Genomic DNA, 18,388 nt, shown 5'->3' on the forward strand with positions numbered 1-18,388 from the left:
AAAATTCGTGGACAAATAAAACTGTTACTGTATTTACAGAGGGGAAAAAAGATATTGTAAATCAATATTTGATCACAGAAATCTATTTATTTTATATTCAGGTTTTTAGGAAAAAAGAACAAGTCACAAACCACAATATATCAATGTGTATTGTTCCTGCTCAAACAACGGTATACAGTACTTTGTTTTACTGTCCAGCGTAACTTACAAATACTATATAGAATTTTTGCCCAGAGTACGTTCCAACTGTCAGCTGCTGTAGGAACAGGTCAACAACAAACGTAGTTCTTAAAAAGTGAACTGAAACTGAAAACACACAAACACATAATTATGTATTATTTCAGACGAGTCACATAATGTATTTGGATTGCATACACTTCTTGACATCTGAAACAAAGTGGAGGGTATAATAAGGTAAATGATCAGGTCAGTTCTTATGCCAGTGCAATGATAAATGAGCGAGGAGACTTGGACTGGGGTGCTTAGCAGCAAAATTGTTTCAAAAGTCACCCCTTATCGGACCTTGGAGAAAAAAAGTCATTAGCATCAGAGCACAAGTTTGAAATAGCACCTCAAAGCAAAATGTGTGCTAGTTTTGGCGCTTAAACACAAACACTTGATAGCTGCGGCATGATTACTATTTAAAATGTCCGCCATAAAGCAAAATGTTTTAATACGGGGAAGTCAAATCAACAGAATCGCACCGCAAAAACCTGATGAAGTGTTTTTTGTTTGCTATGCAAGTTGATTTTCAAGAAGTAGTTATGAGCACAAGAAAAACATTTTAGAGCACTTCAGAGTTAATTGATATCTTTGATGAAATTCAGGAATCACTCTTCCTACACCTTGTCTCAGGACATCCATTTTCACATGCTTCTGTATTAGGTGCATGGATTATTTGAAATTTCATGAAGGATGGGCCGAGGGGCGTCCAAGAGTAGCCAAAGCACACAGGAATAACCACACAATAAAACGTTCAAAATATGGGGGGGGGGAGATATCACATTTATTGATCACATCGTATAAGAGGGCACCAAAATAGTCCTAAAATCATACCTAAAAAACACTAACAATGCAACATTATCGTAACTGGTGGTGGATTTGTGTATTTGTCAAGAATGTATTTGGTCAAAAGGGCCTCATGCGTGGACCGAGGGGTTGGGCTCTGTTGGGAGGCGTGATGGCTATGTCCAGATAGTCTCCGATCTGGAAGCGCTGAGACTGCAGCGTCATGGAGTCGTCGGCGCACTTCTTGCCAGACACCGTATTGCCAATGTCTTTGAAACTAAAGGAAGGAGCGGGAGAAGGGAACATTGTAGCACTACTGTAAGCCACGCAAATGCAAATAAATGTACGAGGTGGTGTTTTGGCACTAACCGATACACTTTCCTACGAAGGTCAGGGAAGACGATGGCAAAACTGAAATGGGTTCCTTTTTTCCTGGCCTCTGGATACACCTCCTTGACGAGGCTGGTCAGCTCCCGCAGAGTAGCGTCCATCCTGGAATAAGTGCGCACAAGTCAGAAAGTTGTTGCAGTGCACTGGCTGTACACACAAACACTCCTTTTACATACTGCTGTTTTGGGGGGAAATTGCATAATCGGGCAAAACAGGTTCAATTAATTTTTTGCTTTACACTAAAATGTTGTGGGACAATCAGCGACTTAAATAAATGTTATTTGATCACAAGAATGGAATGTGTCTATCAAAACGACCTGTACATTTACTGTATATACTTGTGTACTTAAATACTCAAATACATTTACAATAAATTATGTATCTTTGTTCATCTATTTATGGCAGTGAGGCCTTTACACTGTTTCGCGATCGACGCAATGAGCACCCCTGGGCTAACTGAATTTCCTTTGACATGGCTCATGATGTTGATGACTTTCGACGTAAATGCGCTCGCAGTACATGAAGAAGCTCTGAACATGCGCTTTCGGCCTAACTTCCGTACATGCTCATAACGGTTAACTTGCATTTCCTGTTTCCGGGTGAACACTGGTTGTTTTGGAGCAGTTTCGTGAACGTTTATGAAATAAACACAAAAACTAATGTCAAGACTACACAAAATAAGCGACCTCTTTCAATATCTATTTTTTCTACTCGTAACAAATTTTACGCGCCTGATTTTTCGTGCTCGACTGTGCAGATTTGCGAGCACGGAGGCGCTCAAATGTGAGTGACTGATTCATGTATTTGTTGTTGTTTGGTGGTGTTCCGTGACATTTTTCAATTGTAAAATATGTTCTTTGGCTTATATAAAAGTTGAAAATCTCTTTCTCTATTCAGGTCATTTGTTCGACTCAGTCAGGTCAAATCAACATTACAACATGACAAAAATAATGGCAGCTAACTTACTGCAGTTATACTACTTTGTCATCAAATGACTTCACACACGCAGAAACTTTACAGCATGATTCAACATAAAGCCAGGATATTTTTGCACAACCGTTAGTGCAAGCTTCCTATTCTACATAACATTTTGTTGCATACTTGCAAGCCGTATTGTATTAAAAGTATGTGAACATACCTCCAGTATACCTCTACCAAGCACCGGTGAGTAACAATACGTTTCCTCTAATTTTGTTCTTATAAATATTTTTTATAACTTTGTTGTATTTACAATACTACTTCAAAAGACACGTGACAAGGCTAGGAGAATAAACTAGCTTTTGGATTCAAATATACTGTGCACGATGGTGACACAGGGTACATGTCTTTTGCGCAGCCGATCAATTGATCAGATCTGTGAATTATGACATCAAACTTGATCAGTCACCAGTATAAAATGCTAATTATCAGCCGATACCGATCAATCCGCTCAGATTGGTGTAGTCTAATTGTTGTTGATTACTTATTTGATTCATTGGTGTATTCTCACCATGTGTATATCTGCAGTTCACTGGAGGGAACACTGCCACGGGCAAATTCATCTTGTCGGTGGTGTCGGCCATTGTTGGTGGTGAAAACCCGCAGGAGAAGGGGACAGGTCTGGGGGAGAGACAAGTGCGTAAAACCCCCTGAACATCAAACTACAAAGAGTGAGCTTTGCTCGAGTCACATTATCTCCAAAAATCCTTTAACAAAGAGAAAAATGTGGAAATAATTTGAAAAATTATTACAGAAAGCCTATACTGTCAACAGAAGCGCAGATCTTTCATTGCAACCATTTCATTTAATTGATTTTACCCGAGTTTATTTTACAATTTTAAACAATATGTTCATCGAGCATGTTGACAAAATGCCCAATTTGTTAGTAAATAACATATTCCACATTATGCTGGTTATAGAAAGTTAAGAATATGCATGGCAAACCAGTTAGTACAATTTTGTCCATTATTGTTAACACAAGTTGGTTTTTCTCCCCCAATTGCAATTAATCTTTCCCAGGCAGGAGATGATAACACTTATATTTATTTATAGGGCTTCATATGGTGATATGCATCTAATCACTGAATAAATGCTCAAATTGTGCATAACAAAACACTGCACAAACACAAACTACTTTTTAACATACAATTCAATTGTATTCAACCTTTAAGATCAAACTTGCATTTCATCTTTTGCAACTTTCATTTATTCCAGTACAAATTGACTGGTTGAAGTGTATTTTGTAACACACATGTAAGCGCGACGTTCATGTTTCTTGAGTGAATAATGTTACGGTGTCTTATTATATTACGAAATATACATTTTAGGGAATAAAACGTTTAAAATTAACGACTTCCCCCTTGATCCAATACCAAATTGTAATGTTGATCATGATTGTGCTAGACTAGAAACATTGCATATCAGTGCAAATTCGCAAGGTAATGTGCGCTACTTTCACCCATCACCTACTTATTTCCTACCGCAATTGACCTGGGGTGGGAACATGGAATCTGTTATGCAGTATATCACTCTTGTTGAGTAACATTTTCGACGTGTCCTGGGATTTGAAAAAAGAAGCTCTTGGTACACGGAAACCCACGTTAGTTAGCTAGCTTGATGCTAACAGTTCAAATGTGACGCCCATGCGCTGCACAGGATCATACCTTTTCTCTGTCAATTGGCTTTTCTGTTTCCTTCTTGATTTCTTCCTGTGTAATACGCGATTCAAGCGCCATTTCACGATTTGTTTCAACGGCTAATCAACGCGGTTTTATCGCAACTTTCCACTGTCTTGTTTGGATGGATTTTTCGCAAAGTTGAACAAGGAACAAAACCGGCGACACTATTTCCGTTTCCTGTTTGGTGATTTTATTTTTTTGCCCCTCCAAATCTTTATTGAACACATCCAATTTACAAACTAAAACAGACGAAGAGATAAGGAGTTGTTTTTTTTTTTTAACATAAAACAGTACAAAAGAGTAGCTAGTCGTAGCTAATTTTACGTAAAAAGACTCAACAAAATAAATGAAAACATTTAACTGCATTTCTTTGTTTTTGGTGTTTTATACAGTATTGTGCGTATGTATTGTTTGGTTTCCTTCACAACGAAAAAGACGATAATAATAATGTGTAATTTTGCTAGAAAAAAACAACATCAACATCTGCTATTATATTTTAAATAAAACAGACAATAGATTTTTCTTTTTTTTTTTTTACAATAAAGAGTGAAGTCAGAGTGAACCGTGAACAAGCCGGCACACATGTTTCCAGAATCTGTTCGTATGGGGTCATAAACAGAGTGTTTCTGGGGACAGGCTGGTGTTTCACACCTTTTAAGAGAAGTCAAATTGCAGAAGGAATACCATCTGGAACTGTAGCAAACTCCTTTGGAGTAATTGGTATGTTAAATGTGTTCAAAATTTCCAAATAATTGAAAAGTAGCTCATTATCCATTCATCCATTTTCTGGGCTGCTTATCCTCCCAAGGGCCGCGAGAGTGCTGGAGCCCACTGCAGCTATCTTTGGGCAGGAGGCGGGGAACACCCTGAACTGGTTGCCAGCAAATCGCAGGGCACATCGAGGCAAACAGCCGCACTCACAATCACACCTAGGGGCAATTTAAAGTAACCAAATAATGTTGCATGTTTTTGGAATGTGGGAGGAAACCGGAGTGCCCAGAAGAAACCCATGCAGGCATTTTGGCCCGTTGACAGCTGGGATAGGCTCCAGGACTCCCCGCGACCCTCCTGAGGATAAGGGGCGAAGAAAATGGATGGATGGATGCATCATTCAAGTAGACGTGGGGCGATCATCATGTGAGGCCATCATCATCATCATTGAATTTATGGTTTTTGTAAGCACATTTTCCCTTCCTCATGGGTTGTTAGTTGATATTGTTATCGTGTTCCAAAATTGCTGCCTGGCAGGTTTTTTTTTCTTCTGTCACTGACTACAGTTCAAAAGGCTTTAAGGCCCTCACACTACTCAGATCCATACCAAAATGTAAGCTTCAATTGTTTGAGCATCATAATCTTCCACTTGAATAACCAAAAGTAGGGATGAGTAAAGGTTTATCGGAGTAAAGCTTTATCACTCTCTGTTAACAGAGAGACTTTCCCTGGCTTTGTGCGAAAGCCTGCTCTAGAAGTTTGGTGTTGTCATCAGTGGCGGATAGTCATAGGCCCTCTGCTGCGTGGTTTGTCAGCGGCAGATCCTCTTTTGAGAAACTTACCACAGATGGTGTAAATAGTTACACACATCCAAGCAGTATAAAACTTTTCAAGTTTCAAATGAGCTTGCGAGGCTGCAATTTTGCCACACTCCTCCGATGTTGATTGGCGAGCCAGGGGCAAGGGAATGATGTGCTTACAAAAACTTGTAATGGATGATACATGAAACTGGAGACTGTTTAGTGACATTGGGGACACTTTACATTAATTTCAAGGTGTTTGTAAAAAAAAAAAAAACCACACACACTCACAAATGCTTGCACTCACTCCGCCTTCCCACATACCAGCAGCACACATGCCCCCTACCCTTAGCCACACAACGCACTAACTCCCCCCAGCACCCCACCCAACCCCCACTATCCCGTGCACCCCCACGCAGGGCCACACTGTGTGACAGAGGCGGATGGCCTTGGCCACGCGGGACGCAGCCGCTGCGCTTGGCCTTGGCGGGACTGGTGGTTCCACACGCGCCTTCTTCACACTGGACTTGCCTCGTTCCTTCTTTTGTTTCACTTAAACTCTCCCTTGATCTCTCAGCCAGTCTCTCTCTCTCTCTCTGTGCGCCCCCCACCCCACTCCCCACCCTCCCCCCCCCATCCCCACTACTCATCGCCCCCTACTCCACGAGTGGTCGCCTCCTACCCACCTGTGCGAGAAGACGGCTTGGAGAAGACTTGCTTGGGCAGATGTGCTCGGAGGAGAGTGGGAAGAAGGTGGGTGCAGAGTGATGCTCTTGTTGAAAGTGGGAGGGAGGAGGGATCAACCGGCATCTCCCATGTCGACACACTTCTCCGATCACGGGGATGGAAAACAGGGATTTGGCTTATTTTGCACATTGTTAATCTCTTAGAAGAACAGTTGAGTAATTGGACACCAAGCGGCCGACACCAAAGCTTTAACAATCATCTTCCTCTCGTAACTTTGCTGGCCTGGTTTTTTTCCCTTCACCACAAGAATTCTTTAAATTAAAAACAAGTCTGTATTGCTATTGGAGTCCAATGAAGTAGATGCAAATTAGGAATTGTCAGTAGTTATAAAAGATCATTCAAACCAAAAAATTGAATGAGGACTGTTTCCACCACATGCACATTAATTCTAACAATTGTAAGTGATGTGTAGCTAATTGCCATTTAATGTTTGAATGTTGGATTTAGCACTTTATAAATTATTTTCATTAACAAGTGTTTTTTTTCCTGTTGAATGCACACAATTTTCATAATGCATCGTAAAACAAACAATGTTAGAATTTCCAGTTAGGTAGTTAACCAATTAATACAATAGACTACTTTGTACAACCGCGACCCTGTACAGGATATATACTGTATATTCAAAATAACATTTTCTTAGCGCAGGTTGAAAAATCTGTCGCTAAAATCTTGCAATGTTTACATGCATCCGTTAACATGCACCTGACGCAATCAGGTCTGCATTGAGTCCATGTGTGTCAAAAGTGAACCTGTCTATAAACGAGACGTCAGCGACTTATCTTTAAACTTTTCTGTGTGTGCGGTTGTTTTTTTTTTTTTTTTTTTGGGGGGGAGGGGTGCAAACAGTGGGCCAAGAGTTAACCATTTGACTGTTTGAGCACAAAGACCTATGCAGCATCAATAGTGCACGGCACCGCTGGGACAATGTCCATCTGGCAGCTTCTCTATTATGCGTCAGGACGGGTGGCATTTCATCACGTGAACGGACCATGTACATGTCCGTATGCAAATCAGTCACGGTTCTATTTTTTCAAAAGGATAAAAAAAAACATCCATCTGTGAATCGTTTTTATATGGATTTTGAACTTGTATTGCTTTTAAAGTCAACATTTTGAGCTGAATCTTATCTATATAACTCTATGCAAAGATTAAGGCCCTTAATTCATGCTCTTATTTAACTTTTCATTCTCACATTTGTGATACGGGATTCTTGGAATCGCCTATCAGACGTAAAAAACACACTGTTGAACTTCGCCAAGGCCGAACAATCAAAATGTGGAGACATACAGAGATACGTGGCTCTGAGATATTTTGTTCCTTCTTCCTGTTTCTTCCTGATTAATAAATGTCAAAAATATATAGTATCAACAACATACACTGCGGATAGCTTGGTCAACCTCTGACAATTCGGTGGATTAGACATACTGTAGTAGAGTGGGCTACTGTAAGTGTATGTGCACGTGTGTGTGTGTGTGTGTGTGTGTGTTTGTGAATATCAGTTGATCCCAGGCAAGCATTTGCCCTCCTCAGCATTCCTGGGATGTGATGAGTCCGGCATTCAACAGGGACAACCTGTTATCCACTCATTCACTTCCCACAGATGGCCAGCCATTGTCTAGTGCGCGCACACACACACACACACGCACGCACACACACTCGAACAAGTCTGGGGTGTAAAATTGATTTCAAGGTAGCACACATTTTGATCAATGATAGCCCAGTGTGTTATTGTTCAAATCAGCATTTGGTGTGCGTGTTATGATCGTCAATGATCATTTTACACTCGTACAGTCTCACATGTTTGCTTTCAGATATTTTCAGTCTTTATTTCGGTGAAAAATAAACTGCTCTCATTGTTTTTCTCCTTCGCAGATATCCCTTTTCTTCTGCTTTCTAGTCGATGGATTTGTCACTGGCAACGCAGCAATATTTTAGTAAGTTTTGCTTGTTGTATGGTCTCCAAACACTGTACACCGCATTCTACTGCTTCCAAACAAATGGAAAGAGAAAACGTCTGACCGCGGGTGAACTCAATGGAAGCCAGTAGAATTGGAGCAAAGTTCCCTGACCACTTCCTTTGCATTATAAAACCAAGCCGTGAGGCCTTCATTTAGGAATTGGAAATAATTCCAGTTTTAAGTAACACTGAATTGCGCACCACATCTTGTAATTATTATTATTATTACATTTCAGGCAATATATTGAAATATTAGGTCATTCTAAATCGTCTCATCCTTGTAAAATGTCCATCCATCCATTTTCTTTGCTGCTTATCCTCACGAGGGTCGCGGGGAGTGCTGGAGCCTATCTCAGCTGTCAACGGGCAGGAGGCGGGGTACACCCTGAACTGGTTGCCAGCCAATCGCAGGGCACATCGACACAAACAGCGAGCGCACTCACAATCACACCTAGGGGGAATTTCGAGTGTCCAATTAATGTTAAGTAATGTAAACCAGAGTTCCTGGAAAAAAAACCCACAGAGGCACGGGGAGAACATGCAAACTCCACACAGATTGGGCCGGGATTGAACCCGGGTCCTCAGAACTGTGAGGCCAACGTTTTACCAGCTGATCCACCGTCCCGCCCCTATAAATTCTAAAATTATACATGAATGTCAATAAATAGTCAAGCCTGTGTTTTTGCAACAACACAGAAGCCTCAACGAAACCAACAGGTGGTGGGTTCATGCAGGCGTGTTGAAATACTTTCAAACAAGAAAAAAAAAAGATGTCAAATACACAAGTTTATCCTCAGATATAAGAAAAACACTAGGGCGAGGAACGCCTATCCGAAAAGACACAGACAAAGACACAAAGCACAGACACCTTCAGGGTCTCAGAGCCAGTCACATCTTATAAACTTGCAATAATCCAAGTACAGTCACCCAAGTGCAGAGAGATTGAAAACTGCTCCCTGCGCCTGCATTTTTAAAGAATGATATACCATTATTGTATACTGTAGCTGCTACAGTACATAATAATGGTACGGTGTAGCAAGTAGCGACTAGTGATGGCACATGAATTGATGTTAGACTTTTCTAACTTTCTAATGTTTGCGAGGCAATGAAAGTCTGCTTGAATGGATGGATGGACAAATCAGGGGCTGAGACCTGTGCAACAGGAAGTGTTTGTAGCTGTGCCCATCGAGTTGACAACTGAAAAAACAAAAGATCAAGGACATTTTCGATGAATCGAAGTCGACTCGACTAGCACGACCTTAGCTTCGACTGTAAAAACATCTCTTGTCCTTGAACCCCTGTCCTAACTACAGATTCATTTCCCTCCCAGGTTAAAAAAGCGAGTGAAGCATGGGTGACTGGAGCTTTCTGGGGCGACTTCTGGAGAACGCTCAGGAACACTCCACTGTGATAGGAAAGGTGACCGATTGATGGCTTTTTTTCATACTCAAACTCTACACCAACTGCCAGAACTATTATTAAGCAACGATGTCCCTCTTTGCGTCTTCTGTCCACCTCAAACCGTGTTGTTATTGCTCCCCAAGGTTTGGCTGACCGTCCTGTTCATCTTCCGCATCTTGGTGCTGGGAGCAGCGGCTGAAGAAGTTTGGGGTGACGAGCAGTCCGACTTCACTTGCAACACGCAGCAGCCCGGTTGTGAAAACGTTTGCTACGACGAGGCCTTTCCCATCTCCCACATGCGCTTCTGGGTGCTGCAGATCATCTTTGTGTCCACGCCGACCCTAATCTACCTGGGACATGTGCTGCACATTGTTCGCATGGAGGAGAAGAGGAGGGAACGGGAAGATGAGAACAGGAAGATGGGCCGGCACCTGGAGGACCACGACCCCCTCTACCGCAATGGAGACGGAGGGGGCGGTTGGAAGAAGGAGAAGCCACCGATCCGCGATGAGCACGGCAAAATCCGGATCCGCGGGGCGTTGCTGAGGACCTACATCTTCAACATCATTTTCAAGACCCTGTTTGAGGTGGGCTTCATCCTGGGACAGTACTTCCTCTACGGCTTCCAGCTGATGCCACTCTATAAATGCCGCCGGTGGCCCTGTCCCAACACAGTGGACTGCTTTATATCCAGGTTAGTAACAACCTACTTTAAGAACCTTTCCTTGTGCACAACGTCCTTCAGTTTTTGACAAATCATCCTCAATTTCCTCACTTCAATTAGCTATTGCTATTGACCAAACCTTAGCAAATCGCATCATAGTGGGGGAAACTATAATATAAACCAAATTGTCTTCTGGGTCCACATTGAGAATCCGGCACCAATATATACAGTATTTCAAATGGCAAATCCTATCGACATGCTCAAATAATTATAGTACTATCAAATGTCATAAAATTAGTTTGTAATTTGTTGCGCGTCTTGGTGGCGACTGGCACAATCCTCACATCTTCAAAGGCGTCACTTTTCATTCAAGCAAAAAATAAAAAAGTCTCTTTAGCTTTTAACATTGCATTGTTAAATAGAGCAAGCCATATTCAACACTATAGATTAACAATAATTGAAATAATTTGTGAAAATTAAACAAAAGATTAACACAAATATGACTTTTTTCTAGTAACAATTACTCTCAGTGCAACTGTCTCGCTGTGTTACTAACTCTAGACCAATAATCAGAATAAAATTACTTATCATAGTCACTGTGCATTACTATTGTGTCCAGGATGAGTCACAAAAGAATCGTCAAGGAACTTTAGCTTTGCCGAAGCAAATGCGTTTGTACAGAATGTAGATGACTCCGAGGCCACTCCAGAGAGTCAAAGGGAAATAAAATGAACGTGCAGATCAAGGCTAATTAATACTTTAAGTATCCAAGAGTCCAGAAGGTGCGCTTTGTTCCTTCTAACGTAAATATGCCCCAAAGCATTGTGCCTGCTTTGCATCACACTTATGTGAAAAGATTCGGTAGCCTCCCAATCTTTATAATTCAAATTTAAAAGAATTAAAAGATAGCCAGATGGGTCAAAATGTCTTACATGGACTATCCCAAACATTACAACAAACACTGGAGCTGTTTCGTTCATCTTTCGCAAGGCCTTCAGGATTATTTGTGCAGACCGCGTGCGCATCCGCAGTCCATGTGCAGTCTGCGAACGCACAATGCGGAAAGAAGGATTCGGCCTTAAATCAAACACACATTCCCATCCTGCATGCCAACACAAACATATAAAAAAAATAACATGAATTACTGTGAACATGACTCATTTGTTTATTAATTTTTGAATCCTAATTCACATTATTGAGAGTTATGCAGTTATTTTTGTTCGGCAGCTTACAGTACGTCACTTATTATTGAAGCCAGTTATGTAATGTGTTTTTATGAAACGTTTTGTGTGTGTGTGTGATTGTAAAGCGGACAAAATTGAGTCCATGTTGTACCTAGCTGTTGTGCGCTAAGTTAGCGTGCCATGCTAGGTTCTGTTCCACATTAGTTTAGCAAATGCGACAATATGTCCATAATTATAGGACTCGTATTGTATTACCGTGTCCACCTTTAAGTCGTGTCTGATAATATGTGTTTCCTGGTTAATGTGTCTTATGCAGCTGGTGAATGTATTGTCACTAATAAAGTAAATTATAATCTGTTACTTTTACCATCAAGTAATCAGTAACGTAGCAAAGGTACTTTTTAAAGGTGTAATCTTTCATTAGTAGTCAGATTACATTTTCAAGGCAATTAGGACAACACTGAAAATAACAAACCCCAACAGAGACTGATCAATAGTCATGTCACTTTCCAAGCTGCTTATCCTCACAAGGGTTGTGAGAAAACTGGAGCCTATCCCAGCTAGCATCGGGCGAAAGGGGGCCTGCACCCTGAACTGGTCACCAGTCAGTCGCAGGGTAGATATCGACACCATCACTGAGTGGGAATCAATCCCACGCTTCGCGCACCAAAGGCAGGCGTGTGTACCACTACACCATCAGTGACTCCCTGATCAATAGAATAGATTTTTTTTTTTTTTTAATGAGACATTGACCAAATTTGGAACCAAGGTTTCTGCCCCACAGTGACAATAATTCATACCATGTACTGTGATTCATACCTCCCTGGGATCCAGAAATTCTGTATTTGGATGAAACATGACTTCCTTTTAGCATCCTACATACATAGTAGCTGTTAAGATTTTGCAAGTGATAAATTGTTACTGTGCTCCAGGTTTATTCTTTGCATTTTCACCATACAGCTACCATAATTAGTTGGAGCTTTCAATGCCATGCGGCACATTAGGATGCAATTGCAGCTTCTGTAACATGTAGTTTTTTAAAAAAAATATTTAATCATAATTAGCTGATTGGCCAACTACCCAACCCCAGCACCTGGCGTTTCTAGCTTTTGTTTATTAAATCTGACCACTCTATGGTTTGAACACACACACATGCATTACAGACATACGGATAACATTCTGACTGAGAACTCGTTTGATAAGGAGCCGTGGAGGGAACTTGGTATTATCTGAAAAGAGGATCCGCTCAGCTTCAGTTTCCCACAAGAGAAGGAAGGGAGTCCAGGAATCTCATTTGACAACTGGATCACTGCCTGTTAAAAACAATGAGGAAGAAGGATTTTTTTTTTTCTTCCTCGTGCCGGACCTCGTTCAGAATTCCTTACAATAGCATTTCCCCACCTGTATTGAGTCAAGGCACATAATTGATTATATTAAAAAAAAAGATAAATTAAAAATATCTTGGACAACATAACTGAACAAAAATGTCACAAAACACAGATGCGAAGATTAATTGTTATCTAGTTGAAGGTTATAGTTGAATTTTTTTGCCTGTCTACAACTATAAATTATTTGGGGTAAATCAATTGTTTTCAGATCACTTACAGTAAGCAAAACTGAAAGGTTTCCCACAGTACACCTGATGAACTCTCAAGCCATACCAATGTGGCACAGAACACTGGTTGCCAATCACTGATGCACAGCATAGCTAAAACGACAATAAGTAATGGCGATTAAAGTCGAATGATATTTGCCCATTTTCATTTGTCCCCTGATAACTGTTGTTCATCTTGTGTTGCTGCAGGCCAACAGAAAAAACAATATTTATCATCTTCATGCTGGCGGTGGCTTGCGTTTCTCTGCTCCTAAACCTGCTGGAGATCTACCACCTGGGCTGGAAGAAAGTCAAGCAGAGCGTCACCAATGAGTTTGCCGCTGACAATGAGTCGCTGCTGCTGGGTGCAGTACGAGCCGGAGACGGCAAGACCCTTCCTGAGGAGGTCAGTCCACCGGCACTCGACTGTTTGCCGACGTACGCCAGCGTGAGTGTAGTCGGGGGCAGTGGAGCCGAGGGGGGTGCTGACAGTCCTGCCGAGGTGATTTCCTTAAGTCCTGATATGGCAACTGGTTCTGTCAAGATGGACCGCACATTGTTCCACCCAGATGATCTCTTGTTACAATCGCTGCCCGATTCCTTTTATGGCGGAGACCATAGACAGCTGACAGAAGAGAAGCAGAACTGGAGCAACATGGCGTTGGAGCTGCAGGATGTGGATGGAAAAAATTCCACCGGCTCGTACCCTCCTCCATCATCTCGGATCTCTTCCTCCTCCTCCCATCCGGATGAAACGATTGTACCGCCTCCGCCAGAGTCGCAACACTCCAGTTTTCCTACGCTCCCTTGCCATGCTCGCCTCTACCTCCTCTCACTGGAGGAGGCTTTGGCCAGTGAGGAAAAAGCGATGCCGAGTGACGACTTCACTGTGGTTACCAAAGCGGAGATGCATCAGCCCCCCAGCATGCAGAAGCCTAGACGGGTGAGCGAGAGCAGCGGTGCCCGGGCTCGCCCTGACGATTTGGCTGTGTAACTGCAGAAACGTGAACATTATCCGACATGCATCTGGATACAAGTAGAGGAGGTGCCCATCAGTCATCGGGAGCAATCTGAACTAGACAAACTCCAACAAAAGTCTGGACATGGCCGCAAACATTTACTTCTAATATGGAACTCAACAGAGAGCAGACCTTCGCCAAGGCCAAATGATCAGACCATAGATCTGCATAAAACTGCGAAAAGTGAACCACCGCAAAGTCGCAGTTTCACCTAGTCACTGATTTTTTTTTTCTTTTTTTTGGAATGGGGGCGGGGGGCACAATCCTTTGTTTTTCACATGATTTTGGTGCCATCGTGTGGCATCTTGGTCCCAGGGAACTATGTTGAAGTGAACTGAGGAGTTTATCTAGACAACAGTATTGCTTTGCCACCACATTATGGCATGGTGGTGCCAAGGAACTACGTTGAAGTGAGTTGAGCAGTTTCATTTTGACAAAAAGAGTGTTTTGCCGCCATCTTGAGGCATCGGTATGCAATTACAAACCTTTTTAGGAGGGGCCGTTAAATACTCCCAGAAAGGCTTGGTCCCACAAATGGTGAGGTTTTACTGTATCTCCATAGATAACAACTTCCTGTACATAACGTACGCATAATTCACTGAAAATGTCAGCACCTTTATTGAGATGTGCACTATTATTTAATGCGTTCTTCCTTGGCCCACGCCCAACGCCTCCTCAAGGTCCTGTGGAAATCAGTTGAATAATTGTTTGTGCACTCCTGGTAGCTGGGAATCCAACAACGAGTCTATCCAGTACCTCCTTGGTAGAGGTAACTAATGCTTCATGGTTAGATGACATAAAGGGAGACAGAATTGTAGTCTGTATTTTCTACTGGAAGCGATATTTGAAGATTCTCAACACATTAAAAAGTGTATAAGATAAATGGTAGGGAGCTCTGTCTATAATCTATTTGCAAATTAAAGATCAAAACAAATCAAGCATTGGGAGCAGCAGTGGGCAAATCAAAGTCCAGTAAAGAAAACACTGGATGGATCTGCGGTCAACCTTAAAATATTCTCTCATATTGAGCATGGACATGCCACAAAAAAGAATCGTGCAAAAAGCATTGTCTTGTAGAGCCTTTAGCTGTGGTACCGATATGTTAGCTTTTAGCAAGCTCTGTTGCTGAGGACGGTTCACATGATTATTGTAGGGTTCACATCACAAATGCGTTTTTTTTTTTTTTTTTTTTGCAATTGGAACTTGTTGGTGCAGGCTGCCATTTCTCGTACATACTGCTGCTCCTTGCTGGCTGAAACTCCACAATTGAGAGATATGGCCTGTCGGTGATTGATGTAAAAGCTCTAAACTTGGGTACATATTTGTGTTAATATCAAAAGCAGTTCTGTTGCGAACCTGCCACCAATATTTTGACCATCCATTAACACAACACGCAAGCTGGACTTATTGTCTTTGATGCTAAGCAAAGACAAGCTAAAGGGATACACATGTACCGATAATCAAGCCTAAACTGAACATGACCAAAGATTCCAAATGTCCTCGAATGTCTCAAAGAGGATCCTGACAGATTTTCCTGGAGTGATGAGTGATATTTCCTCCTCAAATTACTCATAAAATGGTCAGGGCAGACAGGTATGTTGAACCTATTAAATCTTTACTATCACAAATTTGAATTCTCATGTTACTGGTCAACACTGTGTTCGGCTGAGACATGGACAAAATGATTGTGATTTAGGGTATGTATAAAGTGTCTACCAAGTCATTCTCCACAGTTGAAATGGCTAAGAGGACAGTTTGCAACCAAAATCTAGATAGATATCTGATTAGCTAGCAGCTAGACAGCTTCTTCTGTTTCCTCTTCATATTAAAATTACTGCAACTACTATGCTATATTTCCCGTTACTTTGGATGTCCTATCGCACCAAGCTGCTTCTCACATGTCAGTCTTGGTACAAGGACAGATATCTGATTTAGCAGAGCACACTCACAATGGTTGGTGGAGATGGTTATTTGTGTGGGGTCTTCTGGTGGTCACCTGGAGAACAGCCCACACTACACTGCTGTCACAAAAGATATTTTTAACCCAAGCTATAAACTTTAAGTTTTACCTTTCAATATAATGCCCTCGGAGTCTAACGCAAGATCTTAAGCCTTCTCAGCCACGCTTCATCGCTGGATCTCTCCACAGGCCTTGTGGTTGATCGTCGAGTCCACACTGAAGTGGAAAATTCATAGTTTGCTGTTTGGGGGGGTTGGAATGTATCTTGTGTGACACCAGTCCTGAAAACTTTCTGACACAGCTTGTGAGAGCACTCAACTCACACTTGCCGAGTTTTTTTAAAAGTCATGTGGCGGGTCTTTCAAATTAAAAAATGGGGTTAAAATCCTAAAAATTGGTATATGTGTATGTCACTTCAGTTGATTATCCAGCGGAAAGACATACCGTATTCCTCAATTGTCATACGCGCACACTTACACACTTTGACAGAGAAGTTGTAGTAATTATAATGATGATAATCATGATGATGACGATAGTGAATGATGTTGATGATGATGATTGGACTAATTTGTCACTTTGGGAGCTTGGAGGCAGCAGAACGGCGTCTTCATAGTTGTCTTTTGTGCCTTTGCTGGGAGAGACACAAAGACAAGTTTGCACTTTTGTTTCTTTTTATTGATCATGATGGAGCAGGACACATGGGTGTGTTGGATTCGTGTGTATGTGTTCATGAATATTGTTTCCGTGTTGAAACAAACACATCTCTGCTGTTACATCAGGGTCAATTATAAATATGTATACAGTATAAATAAGGAGTAGAGGCTATTATAGATCATTCGACGTGTGATGCAGGATTACCTTTTTTTCCCTGGCGGTTTCTGGTTCAGTTTGGAGATTTTCCACTGTTTCCCAAAAAGAGGACATTAGTAAGAAAGACAAACCTCTCCAAAGATCATACCGTAGTGTATAAATGCAAATATTGAACATTGGGCAATGTAGCTGAGCATCTCTGGGGGTCCAAACCCAAATTGACTGTTTTGGTTGGAGGACTTGTTGTACATCTTCTTTCTGAAGCTAGTGTTTGCAGTGTGTTACAGAACTGTTGACTTCCTTCTAGCTGTTCTGTATAGAACGATTTAAATTTTCTAGACTAGCTGTAGAATATCATCGTGACTTGAAGGTTTCAGGAGGGCTGGGGTGGGTGGGAGTGTATGAAACATTTTGTTTGTTTTTTTACTAGAGATCCCATGTGGATTTTTATTATTTTCCTGTCCCTCTCAAGAATTCCTGCCTGTCTCACACAGTTTCACTTGCAACACTGTACAATGAGATGAGCTAGCTCGCTATCTAGCTAGCTATCGATTCATCTTTCTTTTAAGTAGGTCATCAAGAATGAAGGTGACATGAAGCTATCAGCCCCGACAGTGAATGAAACCACACGATTCTGTTCTTACAGCACTTTGAAAATTACAATTCCACCATGAGGAAAAAAAAAAGACATACTGTTTGTCTCTAAACTGGGCTCATTCTGCAAATGTTAGCGAGCTGTTTTCTAACCTTTAATAAAGGATTGCACATTGACTTTGTAGCCCGCTATAATTAGGGTCTGATGATGCTTATACAAAAACAAAGAATTGTCTTAGAAGAATTTAGAAATGAGATTTGCAATGATGGAGAAATTCATCTAAAGTGACTGTTCTTTATTTTGTTATTTGTGTACGGATCAAGAGACTTCCACCTGAAACACATGTGCCTGAGGGACTTCCACGACAAACACTGTTAGTTGGGGCAAACCCTGCTTTTAATCCACAATGTGTGCGCGCATGTGTGTACGTGTGTGAATGAGAGAAAGTCTTTCGATAGAAATTTCTGTTGAAGAACATGTTGATGTAAATGTTCATTTACCTCAGATGTGGAAAAAAGTGTTACTTAATAAACTTATTTTGTACCATTGCCCGTCTGCTTCTTTTATCGTCGCTTTACAATATGTGTGTGTTTGTGTGTCTGTCTGTCTGTGCGTGTGTGTGAAGCCGTGCTGAGGCCAGCACTCCCATTATTGTTGGTGAAAGTCACGGGGATTTTAATTGAACAAAAAGTGTGGAGGGAGTGAAAGGGCCTTGAATGCTTGCTAACGCCAGTGTGACCTTTGGACTCTTGTGGGCTGCAGTTACACTGAACGTTGAGCTCATTCTTTAACTTTTACCAATGTGGAATTGTGGAAAGCAGTTGCTATGAAATACAAACCTGTGTTACATTCCTTGGTGTTTCACTTTCTTTGCTATTTTGAACAACCTCG

The 18,388-nt window shown here is 41.5% G+C and overlaps 2 protein-coding genes across 2 annotated transcripts; one reads left to right on the plus strand and one right to left on the minus strand.

The window, feature by feature from the left end:
• Window positions 1-118: 118 nt before the first annotated feature.
• sap18 (Sin3A-associated protein) lies at window positions 119-4,128 on the minus strand. The gene is made up of 4 exons (XM_061808695.1): window positions 4,041-4,128; window positions 2,888-2,997; window positions 1,378-1,500; window positions 119-1,285 (listed from the first exon to the last, which is right to left on the minus strand). Exons 1-4 carry the CDS (start codon window positions 4,110-4,112, stop codon window positions 1,129-1,131), a joined length of 462 nt encoding a protein of 153 aa, XP_061664679.1. The 5' UTR covers window positions 4,113-4,128; the 3' UTR covers window positions 119-1,128.
• Window positions 4,129-6,192: 2,064 nt separating this feature from the next.
• LOC133509844 (gap junction alpha-3 protein-like) lies at window positions 6,193-17,908 on the plus strand. Its single transcript, XM_061837255.1, has 5 exons — window positions 6,193-6,319; window positions 8,186-8,247; window positions 9,601-9,689; window positions 9,815-10,365; window positions 13,324-17,908. Exons 3-5 carry the CDS (start codon window positions 9,621-9,623, stop codon window positions 14,105-14,107), a joined length of 1,404 nt encoding a protein of 467 aa, XP_061693239.1. The 5' UTR covers window positions 6,193-6,319; window positions 8,186-8,247; window positions 9,601-9,620; the 3' UTR covers window positions 14,108-17,908.
• The last annotated feature ends 480 nt before the right edge of the window (window positions 17,909-18,388 follow it).

This window comes from Syngnathoides biaculeatus, chromosome 2, assembly GCF_019802595.1.
Source record: "Syngnathoides biaculeatus isolate LvHL_M chromosome 2, ASM1980259v1, whole genome shotgun sequence".
NCBI lineage: Eukaryota > Metazoa > Chordata > Actinopteri > Syngnathiformes > Syngnathidae > Syngnathoides > Syngnathoides biaculeatus.